The sequence below is a fragment of the Panicum hallii genome, chromosome 4 (assembly GCF_002211085.1).
Source record: "Panicum hallii strain FIL2 chromosome 4, PHallii_v3.1, whole genome shotgun sequence".
In the NCBI taxonomy this organism is placed as follows: Eukaryota; Viridiplantae; Streptophyta; class Magnoliopsida; order Poales; family Poaceae; genus Panicum; species Panicum hallii.
In genome coordinates, this window is record NC_038045.1 from 41,270,435 (window position 1) to 41,292,703 (window position 22,269).

The 22,269-nt window shown below is 51.4% G+C and overlaps 1 protein-coding gene and 1 pseudogene across 1 annotated transcript; one reads left to right on the forward strand and one right to left on the reverse strand.

Annotated features, from left to right (window-relative positions):
• Window positions 1-538: 538 nt before the first annotated feature.
• On the forward strand, window positions 539-2,430 carry LOC112890871. The gene has a single exon (XM_025957741.1). The coding sequence runs from the start codon at window positions 1,041-1,043 to the stop codon at window positions 2,370-2,372; it is 1,332 nt and encodes a 443-aa protein (XP_025813526.1). The 5' UTR covers window positions 539-1,040; the 3' UTR covers window positions 2,373-2,430.
• A 548-nt stretch (window positions 2,431-2,978) lies between these two features.
• Window positions 2,979-22,168, reverse strand: LOC112888816 (annotated as a pseudogene).
• Between the last annotated feature and the right edge of the window lie 101 nt (window positions 22,169-22,269).

Below are 22,269 nucleotides of genomic sequence, written 5' to 3' on the forward strand. Positions count from 1 at the left end.
ATTTCTTATTAATATGAGAGCTATAAATGACTTGTTCATATTTGCTGTAATGACTGTAAACTCAGAGTGGTAAGAATTACTAGCCAGTTGGAGATGAGTTTGTTTTATTAGTAATTGCTATATTCTTAATATTGTTAAGGTATTAAATTTTTTAATTCACAAAATCATAAAAAAGTCTAATCATCATCATCTTTAATAGATTGTGTGTCAGTTCCAGGTTGGAAGTGACATCTATTACGTTGCTGGGAAAGAGAGAGCTCATACGCTAACATTAGTGAAGGTAGGATCCTCACATATTTTTAAAAAATAAATCAAAATTGTATTGAAGACTCTTCAGATTTGCTTCTTGTGCTTGGATAAAAAATTCACTTTTTATCGGAAACTTTTTAGTCTAGCTTTATTTAAATTTTTGCCACATAATAATAAAAATATATTTCAAAACTCTTTTTCTCAATTTTTCCTTAAACTTGTATACATACAGATTTGGTGGGAAGCTGACATGACCATATGGCTATTTTGTTTTGGCCGAGGGGAGAGAGCTATGGCAGGGGAGAAGAATCCTGATAAAGGAAAGATACATAATGGAACCGTTTGGCTTAACCATCTGTCAGGATCCCTGCGCGTCCCGCGTGCACGGGTTAGCAGCAGGTCTCTTAGCATTCTTCTCCATGTAAAACTGTTGCGCACATCGTGGACTCGAAGTCTTCCGACCAAATGAGCCGGACCCTTGAGCTTCTTCCAACGCTCCCTCTCGCTCGAGCAGCGTGAAAGAAAGTCCATCAACAACCGAAGGAAACGTATCAATCAGATCAAAACTGACGAGCGTGTTTCCACGGCCCCCAAGATGCTCAGCCCAGGCTTTCCATAGCGGCAGGCCAAAGAGGATTTGGATTCACCATCAACCCCGCGCGCGTCCTCTTGTGCCGCCAAGCAGATGCCCCTCTTCTCTGCTGCTCCCATCAGAGATCCACCGCCCGGCGTCGTCGCCGTTCTCGACCTCTCCCACCTCTCACTCACTCCTTGCCCCACTGCTCCTCTTGATGAGTAAGGGCAGCTTGCTGTGCTCGCTGGTCCTGCTGCAAGTTTGCATCGCCCAGCTGTCTCTGGTCTCGGGTAGCCTGCTGACCGGAGGCCAGATTGGAGGCAATCTTCTGTGCCAAGATCCAATCCGGAGAGCGTGGTTGATGTCAAGCCATGGCCGCGACGAGTTCGAGGGCCACAACGCTGATTTCATCTTCGATGAGGAGCTGGCCGACGAAGGGGTGGACACGAGCGATGACAGAGGTGTGCTGGTGGCAGTAGGAGAAGCGGGCGCTGAGGAAGAAGAGGGGTTGCTGCCCTCAGATGGTGACGATGAAGGTGGCGACAACAGTGGTGGAACCAAGGATAGCTCCGGAAGTGGTGGTGATGTTGAATGTCCTGAGTGCGGGAAATTCTTCAAGAGCGATAAATCAATGTTTGGTCATCTTCGGAGCCACCCGAACAAAGGGTATAAAGGTACTACTCCGCCCGTGAAGAAGTTGAAGCTCTCACCGGAGACAGCCGCTACAGCCGCCACATCATCTTCTTCCTCGTCCCAAGGTATTGACCGACCCCCTGCCCAGCATAGCGGACGTGATCCTCAGTTAACCCCCTTAGAGATATTGTGTGCGCATGGAATACTCACACTCAAGTATAAAGACAATAAACAGGCCACACAAGTGCTGCCGCCACCGCCTTCGTTTGGAAAACTTGATGCCATTGGACAAGCTGAAGGTGGAATCCGAGGATCAGCCACAGGCTATGCTGCAGCCAAGATCAAGGGCAACAATGATGGTAATGTGGGAAATTATGATGAACACAGCGGTTCCTTTGTGAAAATCCCCAAAAAGAGAAGGAACATGCCCAAAGAAGTCAGCGAGGCACATAGGAAGAAGGCGAAGTTTGTGCCCACTCTAAAGGAGAAGCGTCCATACATCTGCAAGCATTGCAAGGCAGAGTTCTCCATGCACCAGGCCCTGGGTGGGCATATGGCTGGCCACCACAAGGAGAAGGTGGTCCCGGCACTGGACGATTCCTCGCTCAGGGCACACCAGAGCATGGCTGCCGAGAGCCAGAACGCGAAGGAGCAAGTTGGAGGCGGTGACGAGGATGACAACAGTTGGCACGGCAACGACCTGTCTCCGCCTAGAGGGCAGTTCTCCATAGTATTGGACGTGCCGTGGCAGTGTGGGCAGGCATCAGGAGGGCAGATGAGGCAGCACTCTAAGAGGAACGATGGCCTGTCGTCGCCACCAGTGGTGCCGGTAGCAACTCCGACTCCGACTGATGATGGAGATGGGCGCAGGCTGTTCGACATTGACCTCAATGTCAAGGTTCCGGAGCAGGAATAGAAGTGGTGCAAATCTCTTGCGTGTTCAGAGGAGCAGGAATAGAGACATGCATGCTGTATGTGAGCAACATCTTTGTAAGCTTAAGAATTGTTTGTAAGAACAGTATGTGCTTGTCAACTCTAGAAATTAAACAGTATGCAGCATCAGTGTCTCAATCCTAAATCATAAACTCATGTGGTCAACTGGTCAAGGACTAACCCAGGTAAGATTGACATAGAACAATGGTTGGCATGATATACTAGTATTGAAGAATATGCAGCACAGCTGACTCTTCTTATCTGGTTCGGCTCTTCGATAAATAATACCATGGTTGTATTAAAAGAATTACAAGTCACCTCTCTGCATTACCCTTAAACTCTTGTGGGAGACCACATACATCTCGTATCGGAAGCAATAGACATAAACAATATGTGTTTACTGGTTTTATGGTTCATACTTCCGCTTCAATATAAAATGAGCATACTTGATAATAAAATGCTAATCAGAAACTAAATTAGCTTGAGAAAGGTGTACGTAATCAAATTTGGACTTGGACTTGATGAGTCGATAACATCAAATTAGTTGCAAGCTTAGTTCAATTTGGGTTTTGAAAGAACACTGTGTGTATTGTTTTGATCAGTATATTGTTTGGTACTTACTTGATATTACATGCAAGAAGTTTTGACCAGTATGCCACTTACTACATTGAACAAAAGGGAAACATCACATGATTGACAACAATACAGAGCACATTACACACAAGAAAACAGATTGCTGAATTATAGAGATTTCTGGAGCTGGTGTCTCATGAGCATGTGATTGAAAAATATTATCATTCTGAACTGATAAGCTTCCGAACAACATAATGCAATATCCCCCCATGATCAAAGTAAGCCAACTCCACCTACAAATTCATGTAAGAGGAATCCCCAAATTAAATCCTAAGTGTCATAGATTCCATGAGGAAACTAACTAGCATAAAAAAGTGCACTCGGATGTGCAAGTCGTTGGTTACACAAAATTAAATGTCTGCACCCTAATTCATTATAATTAAGTAAATTATATATTAGTGTTTCAACACATGATCAACTCCAGAATTATATCGTACAACTTCTCAGCTTGTAGTTCTTTGACATGAAAAAAAGCAACATTAGCTATAAGCCTGACTGACAAAAGGCAGCAACTGCATCTGCAGATGTATAAGTTCGTTTCAGCATCAACTTTATTTACCATTGAAAATTTTGTGGGAAATTGCAATGGCAGGGAAGGGATTTCCCCAAGCTATAAAGTAATCAAAAAGCAAAGGCTCCATTTACCTCCGTGTCAAAGTGAAGAATGCATGTGAATGACTTTCCGGTGTTCGTAGCAACAACAATATCCTGGCCAGGTCGCATCTCATGCACACTTGTTGGAAGATGAATTGTGTACTGCTCATGACCAGTTAAACCAAGTGACTCCATATCCTCCCCAGACTTGAAGCACAAAGGAACTATTCCCATCCCAACCAAATTGCTCCGATGGATTCTTTCAAAACTCTTGGCAATCACAGCCTTAACACCCTGCCATAAAATTTACGCTGTTGCATTAGCTTCATAAGTGAATAAACACAAAAAGGTATAACTTTTATAGTATAGTCCATACCAACAGCTTAGTGCCTTTTGCATCCCAGTCCCTCGAGCTTCCAGTCCCGTATTCAGCACCAGCCAAGACAATTGTGTCTTGCCCATTAGCTTTGTACCTCTACAGATAGAACAATGGACATACTTAAAGAAGAAACTAGCAGTGCCAAAAATAGTATACAGAAACTAGAACTACAGATGAGATGTCAAATCAATAGAGAAATGCTCAAAAGATCAGAAATTTTGAGTACACTAACCATTGCAGCATCATATTAAAGCTTCTCTCCGGTTGGAATGTGAACTGTTTTTGGTCCAACTTCCCCGCCCAAGAGCTTGTTGACAATCCAAATATTAACAAATGTTCCCCTCATCATTACTTCATAGTTTCCACGGCGGCTGCCATATGAATTAAAATCCTTGGGATTTACACCATGCTCAACAAGATACTTGGCAGCAGGGCTGTCCTTGTGAATGCTCCCAGCTGGTGAAATATGATCTGTTGTTACACTATCACCAAAGCTCATCAGGCAGTAGGCATCCTTAATACTATGAGGTCCAGGTGGAGTTCTACTCATTCCTTTAAAGAAAGGCGGCTCACGAATGTAGCTTGATTTTGGATCCCAACTGTATACACCTGCAGTTGGAACTTTCAGCTTGTTCCACATGGGATTACCATTTGTGATTGCCTCGTAGGTGCTTTTAAACATATTCACCAAGACATTGGATTGCACAACCTAGGTTTTACATATTCAACAAAAAGAATTCTCCTTTAGAAATTTCATGGTTATCAGCAGAAGAACCCACAGAAAGTGCTCATAAGACTGGCATTAAAAAAGCTGATTACTGCACCAGAAACAGTTTTCTAGATTTCTGGTCTGGGAATAATGAACTCTACTTTTCTACTTCCAGTGATCAGGTATTGAAAGTTGTTGACAACCAAATTTGGCACAATTCAGGTTTGCTGGACAATCTAGGCAAACCGAGTCATATAAACCGGTCAGATCGGTATGGATAATATTGTCAAATTATTAATTGGATTGCACCAGTGCGTAGATCTCGTCGAGATGATCGAAACTCATATATAGAACATTCAATTTGGAGTCTGGATGAGGAAGTTATGGCTCCAGGAAGACCTGCACCTAGGTGAGACCAGTCAGACCGGTCCGGGGCGGTCATACCGGTTGGAGGACCGGTCAGACCAGTCTTAAAAGGCCAATCCGAGTTAGTTGTATTTTGACACGAGATTTGTATGAGTTTCAACTCCTATTGGGTTCAGATCTTCCCACCCTATATATATATATGAAGGGCCACGGCTGATCGAGAGATATCCAATCGAACAAATCTACTATGCATCTACTTTTTACCTCCTAAACCCTAAATCTCTCTTCCAACCTCTCTTGCTGTTCATCTACTGATCTCCACAACCATAGATGGCGTCCTAGGCTTGCTGGTCAACCTAGGGCACGTCAGTGACGTCCACGCCCTGACGGGTCCCCTCCCGGGCGAGAGCTTCGATGACCTTTGCTAGTTTGCTCGTAAACTAGTCATTCTTTGTCACATACTTGCGTTGGTTATCCTTTGCTGGTTTGCTTGTAAACCTAGCCATCCTTCATCACGTAATTGTGGCCGTTATCCTCCTCGGGCGACCGATTCCGGCAAAGCCTGAGGAAACCGGCCTGACCCGTCCTTGAAACCGGTCTGACCAGTTATCGCAGACTCACAGCTATCTGATCCGTTTGCGATCCGCGCGTTCTAGCGAATTCGGTGTGTTGACTGGATTTTGCGTCAACAAAAAATTCAAATTTATGGAGGCAAATGCAAAACCAGACTAATTTGAGGTCATAATTAGTTGGATTGCTGGCAAAAAGCTGAAAACCTGAACTACCCCTGGTTCTAGTTTCTGCTGCCAACATGTTAACTGCAAACATCATTGACAGCAAGACGTAATTATATCTCTAAACTGATATAAATTATGGTGCTTGATAACGATGTGAATGGAATGTTGAACTTTTATATCGCCAGATCAGTGCATCTGTTGCGTGTCAGGCATGCTTCCTTACCTCTGCAACTTTATCAGAAGATGGCCATATGTCCTTAAGAAAGATTGGTCTATTGCTCTTTCCTGTTGCAATTGGCTCTTCCTCAAAATTGATGTCAACCTAAAGAAAACATACCAATAATAAGCATCTAGGTGTTCCACAAATTGCAATAAGCTCTTCTACCATTACGTCATTGACACTCTGACATGTTTTAGTCAACAAGATAACTAAGGTTATTTTGGATGTAAAAAAATGCCAAGAACATGCACAAAATGTAATACCATACCATGATTTTATTTATATGACTAGTATTTTTATGCAACTCTAGAAACATAAGTTTAGAATGTTTCCACTTACAGTGCCAGCAAGAGCATACGCAACAACCAGAGGAGGAGAAGCAAGATAGTTAGCTCGAGCCAGTGGATGTATGCGGCCCTCAAAGTTACGGTTGCCAGAAAGAACAGAGGCCACAATGACATCTGACAAGAAAAAAAAATGAAACAGTTTTAGCTTTTGGCATGACAGTTTGCAAGACAAGTGAAGAGGTAAGACATGTAAAAGGATCATACCATTTTCTGTTATTGCATCTGCAACACTTGCATCAAGGTCTCCTGAGTTGCCAATACAAGTAGTGCAGCCATACCCTACCAAATTAAAACCTAGGTCGCTCAAGTACTTCAGCAAACCACTGTACCATATAATCATTGCATCCAATTAAATTAAGTTAAGGAATTTCTAGATAAATAGGGCGAGTAAGAAATTGCATCTATGTTGAGCGAATTTGTAAAAGGAAAACCTCATAATCAGATATTTGGTAACAACTCCTGATCCTGGTGCAAGACTTGTCTTAATCCATGGTTTGACCTGGCCAAGTAAATTAACTAATTGGTAAGTACCCCATCAGAGATAGGAACTCAGGAATGTGGGCAATTCAATTAATTATCGAACAAAGATCCATAATTATATCAAGTACTGACCTCAAGGCCCAACTCACAAGCTTTCTTTGCAACCAACCCAGAAGTTATCATGACAGTAGGGTTAGAAGTGTTTGTGCAGCTTGTGATAGCACCTATCACAATGCTTCCATGTTTAATCTCTGCAGTTTGCCCATGGAAATCAAACTTCACAACTTTGTCCTGCAAATTCTTTGGGATAGCATAACCCTGAAACAGAGAACATGAATTGTCCTTGCTGTCAGCTTTTCAACATCAACAAAAACAAAAAAATCTTTAGAAAAGGGTTAAAGGACCTTCAACCCGTGGAGAAAAGTTTGGTTACACTGATTTCAAAGGGAAAAACACAACATATGTTTTATTTACCAAAAATCCTGCATCGATTAGATCTTTAATGTATACTCATAAAATTGGAGCAAGATTTTAACTTCAATTATGCCAAGCCATATTCCATTTCTTACTAGTTTTTGCGAATATGAACATACAAATATATTGAACTCCAGCGGGAGATTACTGAATGGAAAGACAGTACAAAAGGCATAATTTTGACATAACAGAAGTAAGTATTAAACTTATATGTTGGCTTTGATACCAGCCAGTAGTCCATGCTTGGAATTGATTTTTCATAGAAGTATAAGTTTTAGGCTCTAAAGATTTCAGCTAATCATGTTTACAAATATTATTTTCATCAAAAAATTAAATATATAATTAAGAAACAGAAATTAAATAAGTAAAACTTGGAAGGTCATCTATGTATTCTCAGGCAAACATAAGTAGATGAAGACATATAAATCTCAAAAAAAAAAAGTAGATGAAAACATATCATGTTTGTTTTATAGATCATTGCATATAAGATCCTTATGTGAAACCAACCACCACCACCGTGTTTTTTATAGAAGTGAAGATATTATGTCACAACTCACTACTTGAACCCTTGTGAATTGTAAGATAAAAATTCAACATATAATCTAATGATCAAGAAGTACTCCCTCCGGTCAGGACTAGTTCACGTTTATAAGAGCCAAAAAGAACTAACTTCAGGCCAATATGACTGTCTGAAACGTCAACTATTTTTGACTGGAGGAGTATTTAAAATAGCACACAGTAATCAGGAAAATTGGCAGTGTGTTGTTGATTTCCGTACCTTGAAACCAACATTTGTTGTCCAGACATGCATGCCAGTCTGTTTTCATGTCCTTTAAAGGGACTCGGTCATGAGGTCTGCAATTGTGGAGCTTTGCATCAAAACTGTATATGTGAATTAAAGAAACCACAAAGTAACTGCAGATTACCTCTTTGGACCTGAAACACATGGCTCAACATTTCTAAGATCCAGTTCTAGGTATGATGAGTATGTATGTTCTATTTGAGGCTGATAAATAATCCAAGAGGAGATCAAAAATCATCCCTTGTGTTTATGGAGAAGGTTGAAGAATCAAACTTACTTCATCATGATCCACAAACATTTTGTTTGCACGCAGGTAGGCTTCTATTATTGATACCTAACATTTGGAGTATTAGTATTACCAAACAAGAATATAGGATCACATAATGTTCTCATTACACATTATGTCATTAACAATCAGCACAACATTAAAGTATTTATTTGTACATCTCCATTACACTGTTGGCCCAAATGGATTTTTCATTTCACTCAAAGAGGCCCAAAGGGCAGTCTTGATACATATATAGACTCCAAACGGCATATTCTAGGGAATATGCTACAAGACTCTTAAGAAACCTTAAAACACCGATACAAGCATATTCTAGTGAATATGCTATAGCATGACACAAAGACTTAAATAGAAAAGTGGTGCTTTAACATGGGCACCAGCCTTCTTCTATCAATTCTCTCCCTAAGTCTTGTACGCAACGCCCAAGTCTTGTGGAGTCTTCTAAGGGATCTTGATCATCCCAATCCTGGACCGCAGCTCCTGAAACTTGACTCTCCCAAGGGAATTGGTGAGGAAGTCAGTGAGCTGGTCCTACGTGCTGATGTAGTTGGCCTTGATGCTCCCATCCTCCAAGCAGCCCCTTATGAAGTGATACTTCACCCTGATGTGCTTGCTGCGCTCATGGAAGACGGGGTTCTTCGCCAGGGCCAGAGCGGACTTGCTGTCCACCTGGAGCTCCAATGCTTCGGCATCTCTGCCAAGGAGATCACCCAGCACTCGAGCCAGCCAGATCGCCTGCGTCGAAGAGGAAGTAGCAGCGATGTACTCTGCCTCACAGCTGGATAGAGCCACCACCTATTGCTTGATCGACTGCCAAACAAGACACTTGCCGAGGAAGAACATCGTCCCGCTCGTGCTCTTGCTCATGTCGATGTCGCCAGCGTGGTCGCTGTCGCTATAGCCGATGAAGTGTGCTGCGCCGGGACACCTCGGGTAGTGCAGGCCGTAGTCGAGGGTGCCTGCGACGTAGCGGATGATCCTCTTGACGGCTTGCAGATGCTCCGACGTCGGTCGCTGCATGAACCGACTGACGTAGCCGATGGCGAACGCCAAGTCCGACCGCGTGTGAGTAAGGTAGCAAAGGCTCCCCACGAGGCGCCGGTACTCTGTGGCGTCGACCTCCTCCGCGGTGCTGTTGCAGCTCAGCTTCAGCCTCTCCTCCATCAGAGCAAGAGAGGGGTTGCAATCGGTGAGCCCACCTAGCTCAACGATGCGCTTAGCGTAGGCAGTCTGTCAAAGACTGATGCTGGAGTTGTCCTGGTGCACCTCGATCCCCAAGTCGAAGGAGAAGGGCCCCAGGTTGCTTATTTGGAAGGCAGCCTTCATCTCCTCCTTGAATGCCTCCATCTTGTCGTCCTTGGCGCCGGTGATCACCAAGTCATCGACGTAGACGCCCACCAGTGATGGGATAAGTCTTTGTACTATTGGTCTTTGTGGTCCTCGGCATGGTGGTCTTGCTGCCCCAACTAGGACAACATCTTAGACTAAGCTTTTAGGACAGCATCTAGAACAGCATCTTAGACTAACTTTCAGACAGCATCTAGGACAACATCTTAGACTAGCTTTTAGACAGCATATAGGACAGCATCTTAGACTAATCATCACTAGCTTTTAGACTAGCATCTTAGACTAGCATCTAGGCATATGCTTGACTGTCTTGGCCAGCTATAAATATGTATCCCCAACCTCTCAGATTGTCATGGTATTGTGTGAGAAGTAAACCAGAAAATTGCCCCAACTCCTAGTGTCATCCTCTCGATGAGAGTAAGAGTTTCGATACTAACAACTGGTATCAGAGCCATTCTATCCTGTACCTTAAACATCTCGTGCTCATCTCCCTCCCACACCTCCCTTAGTCCTCAGCCGGGAGCAGGAACACCGGCTGTCCCTACTCACCCCTCTTCCTCTGCGCAGATGGGCAGCAGCTCGTGTGAGGTAGCCTCCTCTCCACGCAGCACCCTCCCACTAGCGCGCCATGTCCGAAGGACAGTCTCAGCGCTCGGTCGCCTCGACCGCGCGGCACCGGTAGGAGGCCGAGCTCGCCGCGGCAGAGGAACGCGAGCGAGTGGCGACAGAAACCACTGCGACAACGGCAAGGGCGTCAAGGCTGGCGGCGGCGGAACTGGCAGCAGCAAGGGTGGAAGTGGAAGCAGCAGCGGTGGCGGATGCAGCGCGTGCGGCGGCAGTGGAGCTCAAGGCTCTACGCGGCAGTAGCATCAGCAGCTCTGCCTCTGCCGACGATGGCACCGACGTGGAACTCAAGCAGGCGAGGGAAGCAGCGGGAGAGCGGGCGGCGCAGTGGGCAGCCGCGCACCCCCACGGGCGCGGTGGCGGCAGCCCAGACGGGCGTGGACGAGCCGGCGGCACTTCTGGCGGCGGCGGCCGGGTTGACGGAGATCGCGGATCTTACAGGCAGCGCAGCTCTCCCTCCCCGGACCGGTGCTATGGTCACCACAGGATCCAGGCTGTTGTCAGGGACATTGGCCCCGGCGGTGGGTGGCCTACCCTCACCAAGACCAACTATGTCGAGTGGGCCGCGGTGATGAGGGTAAGGCTCCAGGTGCGGCACATGTGGGAGGCAATTCGGTACGGCGACGTCGACCACGACGAGGATCGACGGGCGCTGGATGCCCTCATTGCTGCAGTCCCACCCGAGATGCAGTTCTCGCTTTCAAAGAAGCAGACTGCCAAGGAGGCCTGGGACGCCATTGCTGCGGCACGTATCGGTAGCGACCGCGCCCGCAAGTCCACGCTACAGGCACTTCGCAAGGAGTGGGAGAATCTGGCCTTCAAGCCAGATGAGGACGTTGATGACTTTGCTCTCCGCCTCAACACTCTGCTGCAAAAGATGGTGCAGTACAGGGACGACACCTACGACGAGGAGAGAGCTGTTGAGAAGCTCTTTCGCTGCGTCCCCAAGAAGTACAAGCAGATCGCTCGCTCGCTCTAGTCTCTGTTGGACCTCTCCACGATGTCGATCGAGGAGGCAATAGGTCGCCTCAAGGTCGTCGACAGCGATGAGCCGTAGTCTCTCTCGGGGCCTATCACCATTACCGGGAAGCTCCACCGCACTCGGGAACAATGTGAGGCCTGCCAGGGTGACTGGAGGAGGGCTTCCCCCTCCTCCTTGACAGGCGGCCGCAGGTGTGGCAAGCCGCGCAAGGCGCGCTGAGGCGCCCAGGCCGGGGTGCGAGGACGCGCCCAGGCGGCGCCGCCGACGTGCACAAGCCGGCACGAGACGACGCCTGCCACAACTGCGGCCCGGTTGGCCATTGGGCCAGGGACTGTCGACAGCCACGACGCGGCCAGGCCCACATCGCACAAGTGGAGGAGGAGGAGCCAGCTCTACTCCTGGCACACGCAAGCATCGAGCTACCTCCAGCGGTATCGGCCGCAACGGCTCTCCTCCACCTTGATGAGCCGAGGGCACACGCCTTTCTCGGCGACGCCTCCAACAACGATAAGACTGACGGGTGGTGCCTCGACACGGGCGCCACCCATCACATGACCGGACGGCGAGAGTTCTTCACCGAGCTTGACTCCAGCGTCCGAGGCTCCATCAAGTTTGGGGATGCCTCCGGCGTGGAGATCAAGGGCGTCGGCTCCATCATCTTCACCGCCGAGGCTGGTGAGCACAGGTTGCTCACCGGAGTCTACTACATCCCCACGTTAAGGAACTCCATCATCAGCTTGGGACAGCTGGATGAGAACGGTTCGCACGTGGAGATCAAGGATGGAGTCCTGAGGATTTGGGATCGCCATCGTCGCCTTCTTGCCAAGGTAACCAGAGGTGCAAATCGACTCTACGTCCTTAATGTGCAGGTGGCATAGCCCCTCTGTCTCGCTGCTCGTCAAGACGACGAGGCGTGGCAGTGGCACGAGCGCTCTGGGCACCTTCACTTCGAGGCCCTGAAGTGGCTCAGTGCCAAGGAGATGGTGAGAGGCCTGCCATGCCTCGACCACGTGGAGCAGTTCTGCTACGTCTGTGTGTTGACGAAGCAGAGGCGGCTCCCCGTTCCCCAGCAGACGAGCTTCTGAGCCAAGGAGCGGCTCGAGCTCGTGCATGGGGACTTGTGTCGCCCGGTTACACAGGCCACACCGGGAGGACGATGTTACTTCCTGTTGCTCATCGACGACCTCTCCCGCTACATGTGGGTGATGGTCCTCAGCAGCAAGGGAGAAGCTGCGGAGGCGGAGTGCGGCCGCAAGCTACGCGTACTGCGCACCGACAATGGCGGCGAATTCACAGCGGCTGAATTCGCGTCATACTGCGCTGTTGAGGGCATTCAGCACCACTACTCCACGCCGTACAGCCCGCAGCAGAATGGCGTCGTCGAGCGGCGCAACCAGACGGTTGTGGGGATGGCTCGGGCCCTCCTCAAGCAGAGGGGGATGCCGGCTATCTTCTGGGGAGAGGCGGTGGTGACAGCTGTCTATATCCTCAACCGCTCGCCTACCAAGGCTCTCAACAGCAGGACGCCGTATGAGGCTTGGCATAGGCGCAAGCCGGCGGTCTCCCACCTGCGGGTCTTCGGCTGCCTCGCGCCAAGGAGCTTGGCCACGTCGGCAAGCTCGACGACAGGAGCACTCCGGAGGTGTTCATCGGCTACGCGGAGGGCTCAAAGGCCTACCTCATTCTCGACCCAGTGCACAGTGTGTGCGCACGGCGCGCGACGTAGTGTTCAACGAAGGGCGAGGATGGGCATGGGACAAGGCGGCGGAAGACGGCTCGACTCCGACGTACGACGACTTCACTATCGAGTATGTCCACTTCGAGGGAGCTGGGGGAGTACGCAGCTCCTCTTCACCGAGCGTGCCTACCCCAGTCCCCGAGCCTCCACTGATCCTGGCGCTCGCTACTCCGGCAGTGCCACGCTCCCCAACCACGACTCCGGCTGCGACTAGCTCTTCGCCGACACCACTACCGTCGGCGACCTCACGCACTCCAGCACCACCAGCCACCCCTCTGGGCACGACTACTCCAACACCAGCTCGTGTCGAGCATAGCCCGGTGGAGTTCTCTACTCTGCTCTCTCATGACGAGGAGCGCATCGACGTGTACCACGACGGCGAACCGTTGCAGTATCGTACGATGGAGGACCTTATCGGCGACTAGCCAGTGCCGGAACTGGTACCTCGCGATATGGAGGCGCAGTTGCACCTTGCATGCAATGACGGCGAGCGTCGGTCTTTTGCAGAAGCCGAGAGACACGCGGCACGGCGTGCCGCGATGCAGTCGGAGATGGACGCAGTTGAGAAGAACCGCACCTGGGAGCTTGCTGACCTCCCTCGTGGTCACCGCCCGATTACCCTTAAGTGGGTGTTCAAGCTGAAGAGGGATGAAGCCGGCGCCATCATCAAGCACAAGGCTCAATTGGTGGCACGCGGTTTCGTGCAGCGGGAGGGGATCGACTTTGACGATGCCTTCGCCCCTATGGCACGGATGGAGTCCGTGCGACTCCTTGCGCTGGCTGCCCAGGAAGGCTAGCGAGTTCATCACATGGATGTCAAGTCGGCGTTTCTTAATGGCAATTTGAAGGAGGATGTCTACGTGCACCAGCCGCCGGGGTTTGCGATCCCAGACAAGGAGGGCAAAGTGCTACGCCTGCGAAAGGCCCTCTATGGCTTGTGATAGGCACCGAGGGCGTGGAATGCCAAGTTGGATTCCACGCTCAAAGCGATGGGCTTCGAGCAAAGCCCGCACGAGGCAGCCATCTACCGGTGGGGCAATGGAGGAAACGCCCTGCTAGTGGGTGTCTATGTCGACGACTTGGTGATCACCGGTACCAAGGATGCGGAGGTGGTGGCGTTCAAGGAAGAGATGAAGGCCACCTTCCAGATGAGTGACCTGGGACCTTTCTCCTTCTACCTGGGGATCGAGGTGCACCAGGACGACTCCGGGATCACGCTTCGACAGACCGCCTACACCAAGCGCGTCGTTGAGCTGGCTGGGCTCACCGACTGCAACCCAGCTCTCACTCCGATGGAGGAGAGGCTGAAGCTGAGCCGCGACAGCACGACGGAGAAGGTGGACGCTAGGCAATACCAGCGTCTTGTGGGGCTCTCCTTCTACTTGGGGATCGAGGTGCATCAGGACGACTCCGGGATCACGCTTCGACACACCGCCTACACCAAGCACGTCGTTGAGCTGGCTGGGCTCACCGACTGCAACCCAGCTCTCACTCCGATGGAGGAGAGGCTAAATCTGAGCCGCGACAGTACGACGGAGGAGGTGGACGCTACGCAATACCGGCATCTTGTGGGGAGCCTTCGCTACCTCGCTCACACACGGCCGGACTTGGCAGTCTCTGTCGGCTACGTTAGTCGGTTCATGCAGCGACCAACGACGGAGCACTAGCAGGCTGTGAAGAGGATCATCCGCTACGTTGCGGGGACTCTCAACCATGGTCTCTACTACCCGAGGTGTCCTGGGGAGGCACACTTCGTCGGGTACAGCGACAGCAACCACGCCGGCGGCATCGACACCAGCAAGAGCACGAGCGGGACCCTCTTCTTCCTCGGCAAGTGCCTCGTCAGCTGGCAGTCTGTCAAGCAGCAGGTGGTGGCCTGCTGGCTCTGTCCAGCTGCAAGGCCGAGTACATAGCAACCTCCACCGCTTCGACTCAGGCGCTCTGGCTCGCTCGACTGGTTGGTGATCTTCTCGGCAGAGGCACTGGAGCGGTGGAGCTCAGGGTAGACAGCAAGTCCGCTCTAGCCCTGGCAAAGAACCCCGTTTTCCATGAACGGAGCAAGCACATCCGGGTGAGGTACCACTTCATCCGAGACTGCTTGGAGGAAGGGAGCATCAAGGCAAGCTACATCAACACCAAGGACCAGCTTGCGGACCTGCTCACCAAGCCCCTTAGGAGAATCAAGTTCCTTGAGCTTTGTTCTCGGACCGGGATGGTCCAATTTTCCCACAAGACGACGTACAAGACTTAGGGGGGGAATGATGGGATAAGTCTTTGTACTGTTGGTCTTTGTGGTCCTCGGCATGGTGGTCTTGCTGCCCCAACTAGGACAGCATCTTAGACTAAGCTTTTAGAACAGCATCTAGGACAACATTTTAGACTAGCTTTTAGACAGCATCTAGGATAGTATCTTAGACTAGCTTTTAGACAGCATCTAGGACAGCATCTTAGACTAAGCATCACTAGCTTTTAGACTAGCATCTTAGACTAGTATCTTGGCATATGCTTGGCTGCCTTGGCTAGGTATAAATATGTATCCCCAACCCCTCAAGTTGGCATGGCATTGTGTGAGAAGTAAACCAGAAAATTACCCCAACGCCTAGTGTCATCCTCTCGATGAGAGTAAGAGTTTCGATACTAACAACCAGCAGGGCATTGCCGCCCTTGCCCCGCCGGTAGACGGCCGCTTCGTGCGGGCTTTGCACGAACCCCATGGACCTGAGGGTGCCATCCAGCTTGGCGTTCCACACCCCTCGGTGCCAACCGCAAGCCGTAGAGGGCCTTGCGCAGGCGAAGGACCTTGCCTCCTTGCCGGGGATGACGAAACCCGGCGGCTGGTGGACGTAGACCTCCTCCTTCAAGTCACCGTTGAGAAAGGAAGACTTGACGTCCATGTGGTGGACGCGCCTGCCCTCCTGGGCTGCCAGCGCGAGGAGGAGACGCACGGACTCCATCCACGCAAAAAGTATGAAGGCGTCGCCAAAGTCAACTCCCTCCTGCTGCATGAACCCACGTGCAACCAGTCAGGCCTTGTACTTGAAGACCGCACCGGCTTCATCTTTCTTCAGCTTGAACACCCACTTGAGGGTGATCGCGCAGTGGCCGGCAGGGAGATCCGCAAGCTCCCAAGTTTGGTTCTTCTCAATGGTGTCCATCTCTAGCTACATCGCGGCGTGCCAGGCCACATGTTACTCCGCCTCAGCGAAGGAACGAGGCTCACCGGTTGCATGTTCCTCCGCCTCAGCTGAGGAATGAGGCTCACCGTCGTCCTGTGTCAGGTGCAGCTCCACCTCGAAGTCGTGCGATACAAGTCCAGGTACCGGCTGCTCGCCGAGGATGTCCTCCACGGTGCGGTACCGCAAAGGCTCGCCGACGTGGTCCGCGTCGACGCGGTCCCCATCGTTGGAGAGCGGCGTGACGAACTCCACTGAGCGACGCTCGTCGCAGACCGAAGCTGGCGGTGCTGAGCCTGGAGGAGTGGGTGCCAACATAGGTGGACAAGGCGCCGGCGTAGACGTACGAGGCATCAGTGAAGGAGAACGGGGCGTGGCTGGCGGTGTTAGTGGAGGAGGGCTCGTCGGAGCTGGTGGTGATCCTGGAGCTGGGGCAGGCACGCTCGGTGAAGAAGAGCTTCCAGCTCCCCCGGCTCCCTCGAAGTGGACGTACTCGATGACGAAGTTGCTGATCATCGAAGTCGAGCTATCGTCCACCACCTTGTCCCACCCAACCTCGCCCCTCGTCGAACACAATGTCTCACGCGATGCGCACACGCTTTGTCACAGGGTCGAGGATGAGGTAGGCCTTCACGCTATCCGCGTAGCCGATGAAGACCCCGGGAGTGCTCCTGTTGTCGAGCTTGCCGGCGTGGCCAAGCTCCTTAACGAATGCAACGCAGCCGAAGACGCGAAGGTGGCTGACCGCCAGTGTGCGATCGTGCCACACCTTGTATGGCGTCTTGCCATCGAGTGCCTTGGTAGACGAGCGGTTGAGCAGATGAACGGCGGTCATCACCGCCTCACCCCAGTAGATGGCCGGCATCCCCCTCTACTTGAGGAGGGCACGAGCGGTGGCCACCACCGTCTGCTCGCGGCGCTCGACGACGCCGTTCTGCTGTGGAGTGTACGGCGCGGAGTAGTGGCGCTAGATGCCCTTGTTGGTGTAGTACGCCGCGAACTCAGCTGTCGTGAACTCGCCGCCGTTGTCCATACGCAGCACATGGAGCTTGCGGCCACATTCCTTTTCCGCAGCGGCTTGATGACGATTGATGGCGTCCGAAGCAGCTACCTTGGTGGCTAGGAGGATCGCCCACATGTAGCGGGAGATGTCGTCGATGAGGACGAGGAAGTAGCGTCCGCCTCCAGGAGTAGCCGGTGTGATGGGCTGTAGAGGTCGCCGTGCACAAGCTCCAGCTTGTCCTTGGCGCGGAAGCTCGCCGGTGCAGGAAGGGGAGGCACTGCTGCTTCACCGGCATGCACGTGTCGCAGAACTGCTCCACGTGGTCGATGTGCGGCATGCCCCGCAGCATCTCCTTGGCACCGAGCTGCCTCAGGGCCTCAAAGTTGAGGTGCCCAAAGTGCTCGTGCCACTGCCACGCATCGTCGTCACGTCGAGCTGCAAGGCAAAGAGGCCGTACCACCTCTGCGTGGAGAACATAGAGGCGATTGCTCCCCTGCTCACCTTAGCAAGAAGACGACGACAAGTGTCCCGGATGCGTAGCAGTCCATGATTGATCTCCATGCGCGACCCGTTCTCATCCAGCTATCCCAAGCTAATGATCGAGTTCCGCAGCGCTGGGATGTAGTAGACACCGGTGAGCATCCGGTGCTCGCCGGTCTTCACGATGAAGATGATGGATCCGGCACACTCGATCTCCATGGCGAAGGCATCCCCGAACTTGACGGAGCCTCTCACGGTGGAGTCCAGGTCTGAGAAGTACTTGCGCCGCCTGGTCATGTGGTGGGTGGCACCGGTGTCGAGGTACCATCCATCGATCTTCTCGTCGCGCCCTTCCCGAGGAAAGCGTGAGCTCGCGGCTCGTCGAAGTGGAGGAGCGCGGTGACGGCCGGCACGGGAGAGGAGCGTAGCTTGACACTCCCGTGCATTGGGAAGAGGGCCGGCTCGTTGTCGACACGAGCCTCCGCGACGTGAGCCTGACTACCACGCTTTGGCTGCCTACAGTCCTTGGCCCAATGGTCAGCATTGCCACAGTTGTGGCAGGAGTCACTGCGGGCGGCCTTGCACTAGCTGGAGTGTGCCGCCATCAGCACCTCGGCGCGATAGGGGAGCCTTGCGCTCCTTGCGCGGCTTGCGCTTGCAGCCGCTTGTCGAGCTCGAGGCCTCCCCCTTCTTCCGCTCACCCTGACGAACACACCGCTGTTACTCAGTGGGTGGAAGCTTGCTGCCCGTGGTGGTCGGCTTGACGGGAGATAGCTTGAGGTCGTCGACGGCCTTGAGACGGCCCGTCACCGCCTCGATCGTGAGATCAGAGAGGTCCAACAGCGTCTCCACCACTAGGGCGACCTGAGTGTACCTATCGAGGACGATGAGGAGGAGCTTCTCGACCGCCCGCTCCTTGTTGACGTCGTCGTCGCCGAACCGCTTCAGCTGCTGCATCAAGATGGAGAGGCGGAGGGTGAAGTCGTCGATGTCCTCACCCGGCCAGAAGGCCAAGCGATCCCACTCCTGCCGAAGCTTCTGGAGAGTGGGCCGCCGCACACAGTCCCTACCGATACGCACCTTGGCGATGGCCTCCCACGCTTCCTTGGCGGTGGGCTTGTCGGCGAGGACGGGCACCATCTCCGGCGGGATGGCCGCGAGAAGGGACTCGAGGGCACGCCGGTCCACATGGCGGCAGATGTCGCCGTACTTCATCGCGTCCCACATCTACCGCGCCTGCAGCTTGACCTTCATCATCGAGCTCCATTTGGTGTAGTTCATCTTCGTGAGCACCGGCCACGGTACCGCCGCCGCAGTCCTTGAAGATCATCGGGGGATCCACCCCGCTGCCCTGGGCGACCCCGTCGCCGCTCTGGGGAAGGAGAAGCACGTCGCCGCTGCTCCGGCGACGGGGAGAGGCGTCGATGCCTCTCTGCCCGCCTGAGCTCGGCCACAATGTTGATGTCGTCCTCCGACCCCAGGTCATCGTCGGCCAGAGCCAAGGTTGCCGTCGCAGGCCTCCGCACGTTGGGCTGTTGCGACACGGCCCCCGCACTCCAGAGCGCGCTGGTCCACGCGCGCAGCGCGATGCAGAGCTACTACGGCCGCCGCCGCCTCCAGAGCCTCCCGCTCCGCCTGCGCCGCGCGCTGCCGGTCCCCGCGTGCGCTCTGCTTCTGCTGCAGTTGTCACGGCCTCTAGCACCGCCGCATCCTCCGTGCGCCGGCGCCTCGCGCTCGACGAGATGGATCCGCCGCCGGAGGTGCGGCTAGGTGCAGGAGAAGCCATGGGCTGAATTGAAGAAGCTTGTCGTAGAGGAGAGTAGAGTCACCGGAGGGGAGTCGCTGCACCGCTGGGGAAGAAACCACGCTCCAGGAGAGGAGCCGCCGCTCCCATGGGTCCGCCTGCTGTGCGCTCTGGCCTCCTGCGCTCCCACGCCGCTGCGCCGGCCTCCTGCCGGATCCGGGCCATCGCCGCTCCTGGTCCGCTCGGGCCGCGCCTCGCCGCCGGACACCGACGGGAAGGAATCAGGCTGGAGAAGAAGAGAGACGGCACCGCCTGCAGGGAGGAAACCTACGGGCAGGGCAGATGCGCCGCCAGGAGAAGGTGGCTGCGCGTCAGGTGGAGAGAGAGGATTGGAGAGAGATGAGTGGAACCCTAGGCTCTAGATACCAATTATTGGCCCAAATGGATTTTTCATTTCACTCAAAGAGGCCCAAAGGGCAGTCTTGATACATATATAGACTCCAAACGGCATATTCTAGGAAATATGCTACTACTCTTAAGACACCTTAAGACACCGATACAAGCATATTCAGAATATGCTATAGCATGATACAAAGACTTAAATAGAAAAGTGGTGCTTTAACATGGGCACCAGCCTTCTTCTATCATACACAAGGTTATGAAGTAGATGCTGCATAGTTACAGAATATAAACATAACATGATACTCACAGTTTCGTCGTTTCTTCCTGTCATTTTGAGATATTCTAAGCTAATATGGTCAACTGGAAAGAAACCAGCAGTCGCTCCATACTCTGGTACCATATTTGCTATAGTTGCTCTATCAGCTAATGCAAGTTCTGCCAGACCTCTGCCTACATTGAGATTGTTAGAAGGTTGCAAGGCAAAAAAAAAAAGAAGTGGGATGAAAAAAAGTTACAGATGCTGTCAGAATTAATACCATAGAACTCAACAAACTTTCCAACAACGCCATGTTTCCGCAGCATTTGAGTAACTGTTAGAACTAGATCCGTTGCTGTGACCCCATTCCGTAGTGTTCCATATAGCTTGAATCCCACAACACCAGGCAATACCATGCTCATCGGCTGATCACATATGCAAGAAAAAATGAATAATTAGATGGCAGGTAACATAGTGAGCATGGTACAAGACAAAATGAATAATAAGATGACAGACAACTTAGTTGTAAAAGATTTCATCATTTACCTGACCAAGCATAGCTGCCTCAGCATCAATTCCTACTACTCCCCAACCAAGAATTCCGAGTCCATTAATCATTGTAGTGTGAGAATCAGTCCCCACAACACTATCAGGATAAACTACGCCATTTGTGTTGAAAACGACTCTCCCAAGATATTCAAGATTTACCTACACTAAATAACAAGAAATGATCACAAATGAAGTTCAAAGATTAAATCCTGGACGTGATTGTTACCTGATGAACAATGCCAGAGCCAGGAGGTATGATAAGCATGTTGTGAAATGCAGAAGACCCCCATTTGAGACAGGCAAACCGCTCCTTGTTCCTTTCAAACTCCAGTTCCATATTGGCCTGTACTGCACTTTCCATCCTCACCACATCGGCTGTCACTGAGTGATCAATTACAAGGTCGGCTGGAACCTGAATGCATTAGTGCGAAACTAAGAATGACTATACAAAAAAATTGGATTCTTGCAAGAAAAATAGATAAGACAAGACATACCATTGGATTAATCTTATCAGGATCGTCACCTAATCTAGACATTGCATCCCGCATGCTTGCAAAGTCAACAAGGACAGGTACACCGGTGAAATCCTAATTTCAGGATATCATTACAAAGCCCTGCACATGGAGTAGATTTTTTTCTATATGGGAATCAAATATGATGTTCAAGACATGTATACCTGGAGAATCACACGAGCAGGCTTGAACGGTATCTCAACTTGCTCGTCTGAAGTCTTCTCCCAGTCCATGATCTTCTCCACATCATCCTTTGTTATTTGGGACCCATCACAGTTTCGTATCGCAGATTCGAGGAGCACTAGGACTGCGTATGGCAATTTATCTGGAAAGGGACAACCAAGCACTGGTCTGTCAGCGGTTATCTTTTTAGATGTACGCAGCATTAAAATTGTCTTTGCTTCATGGAAGCAACAACTGAGGTACTACTATTATGTACCATCCTTACAGTTACATCACTACTTGCATGCTTCTCGAGGCACACAAAATGCAGCTTTGCATATTGCAATAATACCAGATGGATTGACTGCACTATGCGACTGGTTGTGACCAAAGAATGATTTCGATTTGGGATGTTAGATTACCGATTCGCTCGTCTTCGAGGGCAGGGAGGCTGTAATAGCTGCCGTAGCTGCCACCGTCGCCATTCGCGAGGCTTGTCAACGCGAAGCTATATGGATTGACCTTTGAATCTGCAAACAATGAGCACTGAGATCATGTTGTACCTGCAAAGCTTAAGTTGAAAAAAAAATGTCCCATCTTCGAGAGAAATTGAAGGAAACTCGACTGCAGCCGCGGGGAACGCACCCATTGCTCGAACCGAGGAGCAGAGCGGTACGAGCGGCGCGAGTCTCCTCCAGCGCCAGCTCGCATTTGGCGCATGTGCGGCAGCACACGCGCGAGGCTGAGGAGGAAGAGGAGATGCGGAGCCAGGGAGGTGGCCTGCCGCCGTCGCGGGCGGTGGTGTCGTGGCGACGCGAGGAGGCGCCGCGCTCGCGGCGCCCCCACCACACCTCTCACCGCCTCGCCATGTCCTAATTTCT